At 36.2% G+C, this 18,014-nt stretch overlaps 1 protein-coding gene across 1 annotated transcript in view; it reads left to right on the forward strand.

Annotated features, from left to right (window-relative positions):
- Positions 1-18,014, forward strand: part of LOC126302895 (uncharacterized) — a 139,067-nt gene that overhangs the window by 81,224 nt on the left and 39,829 nt on the right. The window contains exon 5 of the mRNA XM_049991750.1: positions 7,712-7,818. Coding sequence (XP_049847707.1) covers positions 7,712-7,818 — 107 coding nt within the window. The remainder of the gene's footprint in view (positions 1-7,711; positions 7,819-18,014) is intronic.

The raw sequence follows: 18,014 nt of genomic DNA on the forward strand, positions 1-18,014 counted from the left end.
TTACGTTTTATGAACCAACATTTGTGGTGTATAACATTCATTTGAACATTATAGAACTAGTATGTACAAACAGAATAAAAAGAATGTGAAATGGAATTATAATGGAGTTAATAAAAAAGTATCAGAATTTACAAATGTGGTTTTTAGTTTATTGCAGAAATATAGTGGAATTCAGTTTATTCAAGATGTCAATGATCCAGATATTTTAATTACAAGTAAAAGGCGAATACATTTATACGAATTTAATGGTGAACGTTTGCCAAACGAGTTAGATGGAAAAGGAAATACGTTAGATCATGCTTTTTTTTTAAATAGGAAATACATATGGAGAAAGATGAAAACTGGCACTTCGAAATTGATAAAAATACACAAAAATATCAAACAAATCTATTTGAAGTTTAAGTACATGAAAATAGTCATGCATTAGGTTTAGAACAGTCAGATGTATATCAATCAATAATGTATGCTTACTATAATGGCTGACAATAGAATTGTCTTAGGATGATATTGATGCTATCAAAAGTTTATATGGAACACTAACAAATACATCAATTACAAAAACAAAAACAACAACTACTACTACGATGTCACTTATACCAGTTGAACCAATTGAATCATTATGCAAACCTAAAAAATTTGATCACTTACTAATAGCAAAAGGAATTGTGTATATTTTTCATAATAAGTGCGTTTCGATAAGTGAGAATAAGCCACAAATAATAACTAATTTTTTTAACATTTATACCACAAGATTTACAAAAAAATAGAAGGAATATATCAAAGACAAAGTGGTGAAATTGTAATATTTGTTGACTATATGTTTTATATGGTAAACTTACACACATTACAATTAATTTTGGGATACCCGCAATCAACAACTACAATAGAATAACGTACAAATTTTTTATTAAGTAGCATAGTAAACACTTATTAACGAAGAATATTTAATTCCTTCTACGAATATTTGTATGTAGATTTATCATGGAGAGCCATACTAAGAAAATCTCCGGGATTACCACCAAATATGAATTCTGTGTTTAGATGCACATATGGTTTCTTTAATTTTTTCTAAGATGATATTTTCTACAAATACAACGAATTTACAAAAAAGTAGTTTGAGCCAGTAGAACTGATTCCTATTTATTTGGTATTGATTGTCATAAGACATCTGAATTAATTCCTAAAGTAATATATATATTGAAAGATACAGTAAAAAATTAAAGGTTAAACTTTTTTAGAAATTTAATAAAAATTATTTCTTATAAACAGGGAACAAAAACGAAATGATTAGTAACTAAAGGAAACTTACATACTACTTGAGGTATGTGAAAAAGATGTTGATTGTCCTATTTGTTTAAGTGATGAAAATAATAATCAATTTGTTAAAGCAATCATATTTTTCATAAAGAATGTATTGACCAATGCTTAAAGTAAAAAAGATAATTTTCATCTCTGTAGAATTGTGATTAAAAATAATGAACCAACATTAAAAATATAATATCTGCACTTGATTAATTACTAATAAGTACAAGCTCTATTGGTCCTTTATTTGATAGAAATCGACAATTTAGCTATTATAACTATGAATCTGATGATGATTATGATGATGATTAATCGTGATGATTATTTTTAAAATAATTCATATTAATAATTAATTAAATAATTTACTTTTTTAAAATTCTAATAAATTTCTTCTATATATATATATATATATATATATATATATATATATATATATATATATATATATATATATATATATAGAACATATTCAAGTTCAACAGGATTGTGCTGTAAAAACTAAATTTTGTAAATATTGTAATAGAGAGAAATCAATTGACAATTTTACTTTACAAAAATACATAAAAGATAGTTATAGAACTATATGTATGCCATGTTTAAATAAATAACATGTAGAATATTACAATAAAAATCGAATTACTTCTGAATGTGGAAAAAGAGTTTGTAAATATTATTTCAAGGAACATGCAAGACGAAATCCAACTGAAGAACATACGAAAATTTAAACTGAATCAACAATGAATAATGAGGTTTAACTTTAAATAATGATTCTTTATGATTAATTATTCTTCCATCTATTGAATAGCTATCAGACTATTAATAAAAATAAGTTTTACAAATCTAATAAATTTTTTAATAAGTAGAAAAGGTAACTGTTGTTGTTGTCTTCAGTCCTGAGACTGGTTTGATGCAGCTCTCCATGCTACTCTATCCTGTGCAAGCTGCTTCATCTCCCAGTACCTACTGCCACCTACATCCTTCTGAATCTGCTTAGTGTACTCATCTCTCGGTCTCCCTCTACGATTTTTACCCTCCACGCTGCCCTCCAATGCTAAATTTGTGATCCCTTGATGCCTCAAAACATGTCCTACCAACCGATCCCTTCTTCTAGTCAAGTTGTGCCACAAACGTCTCTTCTCCCCAATCCTATTCAATACCTCCTCATTAGTTACGTGATCTATCCACCTTATCTTCAGTATTCTTCTGTAGCACCACATTTCGAAAGCTTCTATTCTCTTCTTGTCCAAACTAGTTATCGTCCATGTTTCACTTCCATACATGGCTACACTCCAAGCAAATACTTTCAGAAACGACTTCCTGATACATAAATCTATATTCGATGTTAACAAATTTCTCTTCTTCAGAAACGCTTTCCTTGCCATTGCCAGTCTACATTTTATATCCTCTCTACTTCGACCATCATCAGTTATTTTACTTCCTAAATAGCAAAACTCCTTTACTACTTCAAGTGTCTCATTTCCTAATCTAATTCCCTCAGCATCACCCGATTTAATTTGACTACATTCCATTATCCTCGTTTTGCTTTTGTTAATGTTCATCTTATATCCTCCTTTCAAGACACTGTCCATTCCGTTCAACTGCTCTTCCAAGTCCTTTGCCGTCTCTGACAGAATTACAATGTCATCGGCGAACCTCAAAGTTTTTACTTCGTCTCCATGAATTTTAATACCTACTCCAAATTTTTCTTTTGTTTCCTTTACTGCTTGCTCAATATACAGATTGAATAACATCGGGGAGAGGCTACAACCCTGTCTCACTCCTTTCCCAACCACTGCTTCCCTTTCATGCCTCTCGACTCTTATTACTGCCATCTGGTTTCTGTACAAATTATAAATAGCCTTTCGCTCCCTGTATTTTACCCCTGCCACCTTTAGAATTTGAAAAAGAGTATTCCAGTCAACATTGTCAAAAGCTTTCTCTAAGTCTACAAATGCTAGTAACGTAGGTTTGCCTTTTCTTAATCTTTCTTCTAAGATAAGTCGTAAGGTCAGTATTGCCTCACGTGTTCCAACATTTCGACGGAATCCAAACTGATCCTCCCCGAGGTCTGCATCTACCAGTTTTTCCATTCGTCTGTAAAGAATTCGCGTTAGTATTTTGCAGCCGTGGCTTATTAAACTGATAGTTCGGTAATTTTCACATCTGTCAGCACCTGCTTTCTTTGGGATTGGAATAATTATATTCTTCTTGAAGTCTGAGGGTATTTCGCCTGTCTCATACATCTTGCTCACCAGCTGGTAGAGTTTTGTCATGACTGGCTCTCCCAAGGCCGTCAGTAGTTCTAATGGAATGTTGTCTACTCCGGGGGCCTTGTTTCGACTCAGGTCTTTCAGTGCTCTGTCAAACTCTTCACGCAGTATCGTATCTCCCATTTCGTCTTCATCTACATCCTCTTCTATTTCCATAATATTGTCCTCAAGTACATCGCCCTTGTATAAGCCTTCTATATACTCCTTCCACCTTTCTGCCTTCCCTTCTTTGCTTAGAACTGGGCTGCCATCTGAGCTCTTGATATTCATACACGTGGGTCTCTTCTCTCCAAAGGTCTCTCTAATTTTCCTGTAGGCAGTATCTATCTTACCCCTAGTGAAATAAGCTTCTACATCCTTACATTTGTCCTCCAGCCATCCCTGTTTAGCCATTTTGCACTTCCTGTCGATCTCATTTTTGAGACGTTTGTATTCCTTTTTGCCTGCTTCATTTACTGCATTTTTATATTTTCTCCTTTCATCAATTAAATCCAATATTTCTTCTGTTACCCAAGGATTTCTAGCAGCCCTCGTCTTTGTACCTACTTTATCCTCTGCTGCCTTCACTACTACATCCCTCAGAGCTACCCATTCTTCTTCTACTGTATTTCTTTCCCCTATTCCTGTCAATTGTTCCCTTATGCTCTCTCTGAAACTCTGTACAACCTCTGGTGCTTTCAGTTTATCCAGGTCCCATCTCCTTAATTTCTCAAATTTTTGCAGTTTCTTCAGTTTTAATCTACAGGTCATAACCAATAGATTGTGGTCAGAGTCCACATCTGCCCCTGGAAATGTCTTACAACTTAAAACCTGGTTTCTAAATCTCTGTCTTACCATTATATAATCTATCTGATACCTTTTAGTATCTCCAGGGTTCTTCCACGTATACAACCTTCTTTCATGATTCTTAAACCAAGTGTTAGCTATGATCAAGTTGTGCTCTGTGCAAAATTCTACTAGGCGGCTTCCTCTTTCATTTCTTAGCCCCAATCCATATTCACCTACAATGTTTCCTTCTCTCCGTTTTCCTACACTCGAATTCCAGTCACCCATTACTATTAAATTTTCGTCTCCCTTCACTATCTGAATAATTTCTTTTATTTCATCGTACATTTCTTCAATTTCTTCATCATCTGCAGAGCTAGTTGGCATATAAACTTGTACTACTGTAGTAGGTGTGGGCTTCGTATCTATCTTGGCCACAATAATGCGTTCACTATGCTGTTTGTAGTAGCTTACCCGCATTCCTATTTTCCTATTCATTATTAAACCTACTCCTACATTACCCCTATTTGATTTTATGTTTATAACCTTGTAGTCACCTGACCAGAAGTCTTGTTCCTCCTGCCACCGAACCTCACTAATTCCCACTATATCTAACTTTAACCTATCCATTTCCCTTTTTCAATTTTCTAACCTACCTGCCCGATTAAGGGATCTGACATTCCACGCTCCGATCCGTAGAATGCCAGTTTTCTTTCTCCTGATAACGACATCCTCCTGAGTAGTCCCCGCCCGGAGATCCGAATGGGGGACTATTTTACCTCCGGAATATTTTACCCAAGAGGATGCCATCATCATTTAATCATACAGTAAAGCTGCATGTCCTCGGGAAAAATTACGGCTGTAGTTTCCCCTTGCTTTCAGCCGTTCGCAGTACCAGCACAGCAAGGCCGTTTTGGTTAATGTTGCAAGGCCAGATCAGTCAATCATCCAGACTGTTGCCCCTGCAACTACTGAAAAGGCTGCTGCCCCTCTTCAGGAACCACACGTTTGTCTGGCCTCTCAACAGATACCCCTCCGTTGTGGTTGCACCTACGGTACGGCCATCTGTATCGCTGAGGCACGCAAGCCTCCCCACCAACAGCAAGGTCCATGGTTCATGGGGGGAAAAAGGTAACTAATGGTTTAAAAACTTACTTCTTCCTCGTTAAACTAAACAATAAACTAAATAGTAAACTAATTCTTTTAAAAACTAATTTTATAAAAAGTAATTGTTTAAAAACTAAATAACAAACTAACTGATTGTTAAACTGGTTCATTAAAAAGTAATTTATTATTAAATTAATTCTTTTTTTTGATTACTTATTTATTAAATAATAATCCATGTTCATCTATTAAATAAATATAATTTAATTAATAAAAATAATATTTACAAATGTATTAAATTTTTTTGCAATAAATAGAAAACAAAATGGAAAGTAACAATGAGGTTCAACTAGAATATATTGCTTATCAACTAGGATATACTGTTGCAAGACTTCATGAATTTTATAAAGAAAACTAGTTTTGAGGATATTCAAATTTACATAAAGCTGAATTAATTAGATTTATTATTAGTAATCGTTCAATTATTATTAGTAATCATACAAATATTGTTAGGAATAGTACTCCTGTATAAATACAAATATTGTTAAAAATAATATGTCTAAAATATGTGAAAATCATAAAAATTATTTAACGAGAAGTAAGTAAAAACTTTAAAAATATTATATTGATTTATATACTTGAAGAAGTAAGTGCAAATCAGTCAAATATTGTTAAAAATAATAAAGCTGTATGTAGTAAAAATCTTTGGATAAAGTTACCATTTTATGATATTTATGACGTTCTTCTAACTAAATAAGATAAGCCATTAAAAGGTATATTTCCATTTCCTACAAATACATTTGCAAAACCAAAAGATAGAAAAACAATTAAAGATTACTTAGTCAAAAAGGCATTTGGAAAGAGATTACAAAATATAAATATACAACTATAAAATAACTTAGGTGGTAAGTGGGGGAATACAAGTCGTTCTTCCCTTAGCTCTCATCAGTAATTGTAGATCCAACAGTAAACGTTTTATATAATAGTATCTTAATATCATGTTTACATTCATTAACAGAATTTGCCATTCTGTATTACGATACAGACATATGACATAAGGGAATAAAATAAGAAACTTCTTTATTATGATGGGGGATAATAGCATATATGGTATCTGCCGCCAATGACTTACAGTAGTTTAGATGCTCATAAAAATGTGGCATTATAATGATGTGCATTCATTTTAGCAGATTAACATCACACAGGCATAAATCTCATTGACACAACTGTCGTAAATGAATTGATCCACATAACAAATAAAAAAAGTACAATAAACTTAGATAAATATGTAGGATGGGATACTTTCCACAAATTATAGAACATTATGTGTACCTCCACCTTACTGTAAAATGTACAATTAATATGTAATATACCATACCAGTACAAATGTAGTCATAGATTTTCATGGTCCTTAGAATGCTTAGGGGAAGAAGGGCTCTTTCAGCTACTCTTGCAAAATACTTCATACAGTTTCTTGCTGAACTACTAAAATATATTACTTATGTTAAAACAAGGGCATCATAAATATAAAAGTACCTATGAGTGGACGTGATTCTTCCTCGTTTTCATACAGATCATACAACTCATTGGAAATGTCCTAAGGACTACTCGTATTATGAAACCAGCATAGACACGATTCTGTGCAAATCGTCATGTCATATGCTTGGCAGTAACTCAAAGTCAAACAGGCAAAGTACACATCCTCATTTCTGTTACCTTCTGTAATTGGCACATAAAACTGATTTTAAATGCAGGTTCCAATCCTCCCTCAGGCGTGGATGTGTCTGATGTCTTTAGTTTAGTTAGGATTAAGTAGATCTACGTTCTAGGGGACTTATGACCTCATATGTTAAGTCCCTTAGTGCTCAGATCCATTTGAACCATTTGATTGTAAATTATCTCAAGATCTCTTATTCCTTTGTCTCATTGCTGAGCAAGTCATGTGGTTTATTTTTGAAGTAGTTGTATCTTTGCGTTTCTTCAGGTAGGTTGATATCTCTACCCTTAGGCAATGTATGAAGAATTTTTATGACTGATCTACGTCAGTTTGTTGTACTCCTCTCGCTCTGCCTGTTGTGCTCTTTAAATTTGTGGCTGGAATATGAGCCATGTAACATCTGGTCGAGGTATCTGTGCTGTAACTCTTACAATTACTGTCAGTGTACATTGATCTAGTTTCAAAATGTGAATGCTACTTGCATACACTTTTTGAGGGCAGACAGTGAAAGCTGTGCTTATACGGAAATCTGATCCACTGGCTTGTTCACTAGTTTTCCAGGAACGCCGCTCCAGCTACTGGCGAGATGTGGTGCAGCTGCTCTCGCTCAGTGCGACGCACTACTCACAGCTGTTGGTTCCCCTCGCATTAGAAGATATGGTAAGTGGACTTTTCTCCTCCTCTTACAAACTGCCTTATATGTATAGGGGATGAGAATATAACATACACCGAGTGGTCAGTTCTTGAAGTGTGTTTCCCAGATTTGTTGGTTCACACACCAGCTATCTTTGGTTCTCCTGTCCTAATACTAACCATTTGGAAGAATTCTGAACCAACCTCTACTTCTGTGAGCCTTTTGGGGCTATGATACAGATAGACCAAGATCGGAATGGTTAGAGATAGTTGGTGTCTTTCTTTTTTCGTATTTGCTCGCTACTTCCTTAACAGATTCAGGTAACTTTGCATCAGAAGCTGCTTTACAAGCTGAAGCCTCTGAGCTTCATATTTAGTGGAGACTGGCCTAGAGTCTCTGTCTGGCATTTCATGGCCAGACAGGGTTCCCAACAGGTTCTAAGTGCTGCAGTCTGGAACCGTGCGACCGCGACGGTCGCAGGTTCGAATCCTGCCTTGGGCATGGATGTGTGTGATGTCCTTAGGCTAGTTCGGTTTAAATAGTTCTAAGTTCTAGGGTACTGATGAATTCAGAAGTTAAGTCCCTTAGTGCTCACAGCCATTTGAACCATTTGGCATTTCATGTCACCATCAGCATCTTTGCTTCCTCAGAATCTCTACTCCTAATAGAAGGAGGAAGTTAGGGGTCTGAGATCACATAGCCTGCTAATTGCGAAGATTAATAAGAAAGCAGGTAAATCAAGTTTTACACAATGATATGAATGCTGTCGTGGAGAACATCATAAGGATACTTTGCCAATGGTCAACAGCAGGTGAGACGAAAATCATAGCATAACTAGACGATGCGATTTTATAGAAAGAACATGAACAAAAATAGCAAGAACATTAGTTTATTAGTCTACAAATGCTTGAACATACCTATATATTTCTCATACACAGTGATAAAACTCATAATTCGAAGCGCATTTATTTTGGAGAAGCCAAAATTCTATGATGATGGTTCAGTACTAGTCTGTAAGTACCGTAGGGTCAGCTATAATTTATGGCATAGTAACAATTGGGATTCATAAGAAATGAGTAAGTTGATATCTGGTCCTATAAAATTACTTGTGCTCCACATGGAGGATCGTCGAATTCACATCTCTTAATTAACATGTATACATACCACAAATTTATAGAGTTCGATACAACTGTGCAAACTCTTCCCACCCTAGCAGTCACTTGTCCATTTCCCTCGGCCCCATGACCAGACTATAACGCAGCTGACACTTGTGACTTGACACCAGTGGTGGCCCCATGTGCTCACCACTGCCAGCACTGTCCAGGTGACACAACAATGCCCCAGTCACCACAACCACAGAGGACGGGCAACAATTACGAAAACCGGCATTTGAGTTCTACCAGTTAGCGTGTGTTACGCCAGCGAGTGGCTTTGTTAAAGGCACTGTGCCAATACAGTCACAAGAAGAATATTTAATGAATATATCAAGGCCAATGAAAGTCTGTGCCAGACTAACCTGAAACCGGATGCTGCTTTCTGAGAGCATTCATCTTAGTCGTTAGTCTTCCTGCACGTGTCTCCTGGAATAACTCAAATCTTTATCGAGTCTCAAGTCTATGATTTATGAACACTACTACCAGTGATTTTCCCACTGACAAGAATAATAGCTATGTGGTCTTAACACATAGGATGTCCACGGAGCATTATGATCGTTTGATTCTGACAGCAGTATACAAGGAAAGCAAAATGACGTAGTATGATCTGTGTCTTAGTGTAACTTTTTGTGGCGCTTGTAGCAACGTTCCAATCCCTAAAGTCTTATGTGATGCTCATCATGGGTACTTTGAGAAGAGAATTAGGGACTCATGTTTTAGTGAATTAATAATACTGTGGGTAGATTGAATCTTTTCTCTATAAATATTACGGGTATTTGCTGGATAGTAATGTCAAAGACTGATAGTTGTGGGTCCCGTATTTAAGACTAGTTTTGAAACGTCCCCTTTGAAAAATTATACAAGACTGTGCTTAAACTGACACACAATAGTTTTTAGCGTAACGCAATCTGACTTTCAATAATCCCTACAAGAGAATGGCCCTGACTAACATTAACCTATATGTTTCACAAATCACTTACCTCACAAAAATCTTCGTTACTCGAACTACTGCAATACAGCGAGTGCCACTACTGCCAGCTAACTAAAAGATTCAAACTACAGAAGTCACTAACTACTGATAGGCACAGTTAGCAAATGAAAGATTTTAATAGAGAACAAACAATGTATTTACCTTTATAGTCATAATTTATATATATCAGTTCATGACACCAATTCTTACAAATTTCAAAACTCCGCCATCTCTCTCCCCACGTCCACCACCGCTGGCGGCTCATCTCCAACTGCGCAATGCTACACGCTGTTAGCATCCAGCTGCCGCTGTCCGACACTACAATAGCAGACAACAATGCAAACTAAGCATAGACTGCACACACCACAGCCAGTGATTTTTCATACCGAGCGCTATGTGGCGTTACCAATAAGAAAAAATAAACAGCCTACTTACATAGCCCCCATGCTCCCAAAAATTTTACAAATTGTTTTGGGCAGTGGCCAATATAGATTTGAAAATTTTTTTCATAATTCCAATAACAAAGAAATGAAATGCACACACTTATCGATACAATGTTGGTCAAAAGCTAAAATTTTCTCACAGTCCATAAAGACAGTCCTGATCATTCATCAAAGTAAAATTGCAGTGTCTTTCTCAAAGTCTGAGTAGTAAAAGAAAATGCACACGGAAGTAGTGGATTTCCATGCAGTCTTGAAGAAGTAGTGTTGTCCTTTCAACGGAAAGACAGTGCTGACTCTTGACATGCAGACAGGTAATGGGCCACAACAGAGCAAACCCACAGCAGAGTCAGTCGAAGTTTTAAAGAATATTGGTAGGTAGGTCGTCACAGAGTAGACCCACTGTAGTCCTGGTAGAGATTACTATTGGTGGGCCACCAGAGGTGCAGACCCACTGCAGTCCTTGTAGAAATGGCCAGCCGCCATCTGTTTGACTGTGCAGGCGCACAATCACCATTGAAGAGTCTTGCGGATAATATAGCAAGTCCATAACCAACACTTGTGCACTCACAAAAATTGTTTTTGAAATGTCCTTACAACCAGCAATGCTGTTATCCAGTCCCTTACTGAATTATTAACACACGTGCAAACACTATCAGTCCCTACTTCTCACATATTGTCCATATACTATGACCAACAGAAATGTGTGCAGTGAAATGTAATTTACAAGTTACTTAATTTGATGAAATGGTCTCAATTACAATTTTATAACATAAGAATACAGTAACAAAAGGTACAAAATATATCATTAAAGAACATAATAGTACAGATAACATTTGCAGTAATACAGGCTTTACAAAATAATCGAAACAACAAATACATCAGTGTTACAAAAATTATGACATAAGTACTTACATAAAAGATCAGAATAACTCTTGAAACATCAACTTCACACATGAGCATTAAAACAAAACACAATAAATAATGTCTGAACATATTTACAAAGAAAATAACATAGTATTTGAAAAATTGTACAACATAAATCTTATTAGCTAAACACATAAGGACAGGAAAAAGACAAATACACAAGGGTACATAAACACATAGAGGGATAATACGAAAGGAAAGGACAGGGTTTGTTTTACTGCAGTATTTTCATAGAGATCTCCCTTAGTTCACCATTATTCCCAAAAAGTCCTATCTAAACCTGCTTTCTGTATTCTGTTCACATCCTCTTTCAGAAATAGTTTTTCCCCACTGTACACTACTTTTTTGGCCAAACCATTTCCTTATAGCTTCTCAATGCTTTTCTTCCAATTCATCATAGTTAGTGTCTTATATAGTCTACCCCCTCTTAAGCTAACTTAAATCTACTGAGCTCAGATACTAAACTAAGGGACGAGGCAATGCAGCAGCACAAAACAATTAACACCAACAGCAATGATAAAAAAATGGAAATTGGCAAAAAAAAGGCAGCAACATTACAACTAATATACGGCAATGCACAGGAAACAAGGAAAATAAATCAGTAATAAAATTGGCTTAACCTAGTAATACAAAGTGACATTCAGTAGCACTATGAATGGCAAACAGCTGCAGCAAATGCTATAACTTATACCTAAACATGACAAAGCTCAAGCTGAAAAAATGTTACACTAAAGACAACAATGCAGATAAGGACAATGTCTATTCACATCTTAGTGTGTATGCAATTAAAGTGGTGCACCACAAAAATTTATTGTAAAAAAATATTACCATGTACTTGAAAAACAATTCTGTATGCAATTTCTGTGAAGGGCAATGTCTTTTTGTGCTACTTCGTTTTTTTTAAGTACATCATAAAGTTATTATTTACTGGATCTGTAGGCATAAAATATTTACATTAGTACATCCATAAAATTTATTTTAACCAACGCTTCAGTGCAGTTGGAAACTAGTTATTAAACAAAATGAGTAAATAAATGCATAAAGCAAGCCACATGGCATTTCTCTCAACTTGCAGGAAAATAGCCATGAAATGTTTCTTGTAGTTTCATTAGGCATTTTAGTAAATATCAAAAATTAAGAGCTCCACAGTGTAATCATATGTTTTCAAGTTTGGGCGTGTAGTATTTACGATGCTTTCTACAAAGGAATGTCAATAGCGAGGATAATGGCTTCCCTTTTTTTTTTTTACCTGTGCCTCTGAAAGGCACACACTAATGGCTTGTTTCCTGTCGCCCAGCTGGGCGCCGACGACGCATTACGTCCAGGTGGTCACTTAACTTTCTTACCGAAATATTTACGACACCAGTTTCCACTACAGTGGCAGTCTCATATAAAAAAATTCACAGGTCAAGCATTTGCGTTACAAATATGTAGAAACAAAATCCTGTAAATATAACAGTGTCCAAAAATTTTTGGCGGCCTTGTGATACATTCACGCGTATACACACATTTCATAATTCTTTAAGTACGATTCTTGGTTTCTAACATCCTTTTCATAGATCAGAGTCCCTAACCACTACTCCTTATTTCTTACCTTATTAAATATGCACATATTCGTCGACACGTCAATCTTGCGGCGACACATCAATATTTCATCATAATAAATACATAGCATAAACAAATAACTCTTATACCATCAGCTTATTGATCGTAAACATACCACAACAGCATAATACACATCGTCGTCGTAATAATATCATAACATTTCAGTCAATTCTCAAAAACGTTGTAGCTTCCTCCAATAATTTCAAAACCTAAAAAAAATTCTCTGCTCATGTCAAAAGTGTCATATACCTCAACCGTACTTTAAAAATCATGATCTCATACCCAATTATTTCATTCAAAGCTCTCATAGTATCACAATGGTTCCGAAAATGTATGAACAGTTTACAAAGTACAGACAAAATACAATTTCATAAGTGTGCAGTTATCCAACTGTGTAATTACATAAACATCTGTCGCTGATGTAGTAAAAAAAAGTTTGTCTCTCAGTTAAATTATCAGATATCTGTGTAATTTATGTGTTAGAGAAATATGGTACCGATGTGTAAAGTTGTATAAGTAAATACCATAGTAGCTAGGGCTCCTTGTGCTTGCCAAACACATGGTACACAAAGTAAGCGTGTACCCCCCTGAGGATTAATGTAATTGTATCCTCAGATGTTACAGGTTACAGCAATGGAATGAAATGTATCACGGAAAATCTTTGTATCATTGAACTTCAAATATCTTTAAAAATAAATGTTTTAAGTACAAAATTAGTCACTCAAATACGCGTACTGTAGCACTAAACTGTGCGTCTTGTTGTAAGATAATATCTGTGGAAGTGTCGTAGTTATGGTCCTCCGAAAGCTAAGTTCTGCAGAAGTCAATGTACTGACCTCATGATAAACAAAAGTGAAATGCTTTGCGTATAGATATCGTAGTTACTATGCTTATTGCCGTGATGAAGTAAGTACTGTACTGTAACGTAGTGTTGTGCTACAGAAAAGGCTGTCTCATTGTAGCTATATCACAAAGTTACTACTAAAACATGTTTTCCTTTCCAGAAGAATTCAGAAAATCTGGGCAGATATAAAACTGATACACCACAAAAGCACAATGTAAATTGTGTCACACATTAGTAGCGTCGTGATATAATCGTGTAGCTATCAAAGAAACCAAATGCTAAGTCATCTTTAATCTCACAGAAAGTACTTCAAATAAAGAATGTCTTTTCAACTAAACCAAAATGTTGCATTAAAATCTCATTAACAGTATATGTTCTAAGTATGTAAGCCTTATAGTCGTTACGTAATCGTGCAACTAACAAGCAAGAATGTACACACGAAATAACACAGTGATGTCTGTTCATTATAACAATGCACTCGTAATTTCTGTTTAAAATAAGTTCTCTTGGTTCTTGACTGGATATTTAACTTCAAACATGGTTGCATGTTAACAGGTTCTCAGTGTGACAAAGCATACTAGAAATGTGAAGTGAAATGTTTTATGGCAAATACAAACTTAAAAAGCAGATTATCTTTCAATAAACGGTTTTACATGTGAAATGTGGTGTAAACCTTTACTCTTCCTCAGTATGCAGCAAATCAACTTGAAGTCAGTCATCATGTGGTATACGGCAGTAAAGTACACTGGAATTTTGCTCAAGGTTAGCTTATGTTATTTTTCCCTGAGCCAGCCGGCGCACGCGGCTGCCTGCGGTGCGAGTCATTGTCTGTTACCTCTTTGTTGGCGCGCGTCGTTACTGGGATTAGGAGACCTAACTTCTACAAATTCACCTTGCCGAGAGGGCCCTACCCTGTTTGAAGCTCTCCAGTTCTGATGCAATTCAAGGCTGTCGTTACGATCATATCGTCTGTCGTCATGTCTGTAATTTCTGTAATTAATTTCTTATCGGTCACGTGGTGGAGAATTTCTCCCTGAATAGTAACTGCACGCTGGACCGTTGCGTCTGAAGTTATTCCATCTCCCGTGATGATAATAGTTCTGGTTGCCATATTGTCTGTTTCTATGATTGTATCTGTCATATTCATTACTATGGAAATGCGATCTTTCTCTGTAACTATTATTCTGCCAGTGGTTGTCATACGGGTGGTGTCTGTTTTGGTCACGATTTGTGTTGTGAGAATAGCCTTGTCGTGTCCAGTTACTATTTCTTTCATCGCGGATTTGCGACGGATGTGACCTGTAGCTGTTGTGTTCCTGTTTTCGCGTTCCGCGATTGTCAGTGTCAATTTCTAATTCTTGTAAGAGTCCCTGAAAAGCTTCAATGTCGTCTTTGCAACGGCCTGCCAAAATAATCTGTCGTAAATGTTCAGGTAACTTGATTAAGCAAATGCGGATGAGTTCTGAGGGGCTGTATGGGTTTGAAAGATACTGATTCTTTTGTAACATGTCTTCAAAATATTTGACAAGACTGGAAAATTCAGATTGTTCGAAATGTTTCATCATTATGATGCTATGTTTTACTCGGTCTTGTGTGGCTTGGGACCAATATGCTGAGAGGAAGGCATGGTAAAATTCTCCTTCACTGTGGCAATCGTGAATGACCGATCGCATTCTTACAGCTGGTTCATTCTCTAAGTAGCCACACATAAATTCTAATCTGTGTTCTAATGACCAGTTTGGAGGAAAACAATGAGAGAATTGATGGAGCCACGCTTGTGGATGAATGTCGTTGCCAGAATTCTTAAATGTTTTGAATTTACGTGCAGTAATGAACAGCTTATAGTCAAAATCATCGTGCCGGCGGGTAGCATGTCGGTCATTGTTACGTCGTATCGGCGGTTCCATCTCAAAATTCGGTGCACCTTGCCAACTATTTTCATGATTTCCGAAATGCCCTGTGTTATTATTTTGTGGTTGTTCTGTATTGCTATGTCCCTCTTCCCATACTGGGGCGCGAGTGTCCTCTGAAATATGTAATTCTTGTATTATTTGAGCCAACTGATCTTGTACTTCCCGTATTTCTCTTTTGTACAGTGTGTTGATTTGATTTTGATTCTGTTTGAATTTCCTAATTTGTTCATACTCTAGCAGTGTCAGTGAAGGCTACAGGTTTTGTGTCATTCAGATCATCATCTACCTTCGTAGGTAAGTTAGTGAACTGATCTGAAAGTTCGGCTACTTTATCCGACAGTGAAATTATTTCCTCTGTGTGTCTTTCTGAACCAATTTTCAGAGTATCTACTGTGTCCTTTAAGTTTGCTTGAGTTTTTGCAAGTAGCGTAACCGAATCGGTAGATGCAACTGAGTCAATTTTAGCTTGCAAGGTCTCATGATTTTCATGAACAATAGTTTGCAATTCTTTTATGGCTGCTTCGTGATTCTGTAATGCATTTTCATGCCGCGAAAAAATAGGTTGGAAATGCTCACAAATTTGTGTTTTTACGTCATTACAGACTTTTTGACATTTCGATTCGATGTTATGTAACTCATTAGTTAAATCTTCACGTGTTTGTTCAAGTGTGGTGTCTAACTTTTGAAGCTTTTGTTCCATTGTGTCTAACGTTTGAAGCTTTTGCTGTGTTTGTCTCTGATTTTGTTCCATTGTGTCTAACTTTTGAAGATTTTGTCCCATTTGTTTCTGATTTTGTTCAAGCGTTGTGTCTAACTTTTGTAGCCTTTGTCCCATTTGTTGCATTAACTGTAATAACAGTGCACTGGTGTCTGAAACATGTTCCTCAGTGCTTTTCGACAGTGCATTTGAACCGGCAATATTCGCATTTTGAAAAGCAGAAAATGTGTCTTGATTTATTTGAGAAAACGGTGAGGACGCAAAATCTGAATCTACAGTATTTGCAAGATTGTGTCCTGTCATTTCGGAATCCTGAGGCGAGCTGTTGCCGACCGATCGATCGATAATGCTTCCCTGTTCACTAATTGTTTCACTGCCTACACCATTATTTGCAACTCGCTCCATTTCCCTATGCGCTATTACCAAATTACTACTTTGAACATTAGTGATTTCATTACATGGTGACGTTAACACACTGCTTTCGTCTTCACTGTCATTTCTCAGTTTACTTTAGAGCTTAGTGTTACGTTTTTCACACACCATTATTATCACAATTTTTCATACGACAACACAGAAAAACACAATTTGAAGAACAAAAATAAGAGAACACATTAACATAGCACTGAAAATAATATCTAGTTAATTGCAAGCGCAGCTGCGAAATACTTGGTGCAACTCTACATGCATGCCACAACTGTTGTACTGTACAACAATGAAAGACTACAACTACAAAGGAAATTCTCTCTATGATTACGCGCTAGCAATAAAAAAAATCTACATTAATTACACAAACTACAAGAAAAAATCAGAAGATTCCAGTGAGGTATCCTCGGCTAAGGGTCGACATATGAAACGTCCTCTTAGAAAAATTCTACACGAATGTGCTTAAGCTGACACACAATATTTTTTAGCGCAACGCAATCTGACTTTCAATAATCCCTACAAGAGAATGGCCCTGACTAACATTAACCTATATGTTTCACAAATCACTTACCTCACAAAAATCTTCGTTACTCGAACTATTGCAATACAGCGAGCGCCACTACTGCCAGCTAACTAAAAGATTCAAACTACGGAAGTCACTAACTACTGATAGGCATAGTTAGCACATGAAAGATTTTAATAGAGAACAAACAATGTATTTACCTCACTAGTCATTATATATATAGCAGTTCATGACACCAATTCTTACAAATTTCAAAACTCCGCCATCTCTCTCCCCACGTCCACCACCGCTGGCGGCTCACCTCCAACTGCGCAACGCTACGCGCTGTTAGCATCCAGCTGCCGCTGCCCGACACTACAATGGCAGACAACAATGCAAACTAAGCACAGACTGCGCACACCACAGCCAGTGATTTTTCATACCGAGCGCTATGTGGCGTTACCAATAAGAAAACCTAAACAGCCTACTTACAGTTTCTGCTGACATCGTTTTATGTCCTGACATTCCATCTTGTTTTCGTTACCATCACCCATGCATTCTATTTCTGCAAAGGCTATTTACCCTATATATATCCAATATTGTGTAGATTTAGTACGTCATAGCTTACGAGTACGGCATTGTATGGTAGTGAAACATGGACTGTGGGAAAACCGGAACAGAAGAGAATCGAAGCATTTGCGATGTGGTGCTATAGACGAATGTTGA

The sequence above is a fragment of the Schistocerca gregaria genome, unplaced genomic scaffold (genome assembly GCF_023897955.1).
Source record: "Schistocerca gregaria isolate iqSchGreg1 unplaced genomic scaffold, iqSchGreg1.2 ptg000180l, whole genome shotgun sequence".
NCBI lineage: Eukaryota > Metazoa > Arthropoda > Insecta > Orthoptera > Acrididae > Schistocerca > Schistocerca gregaria.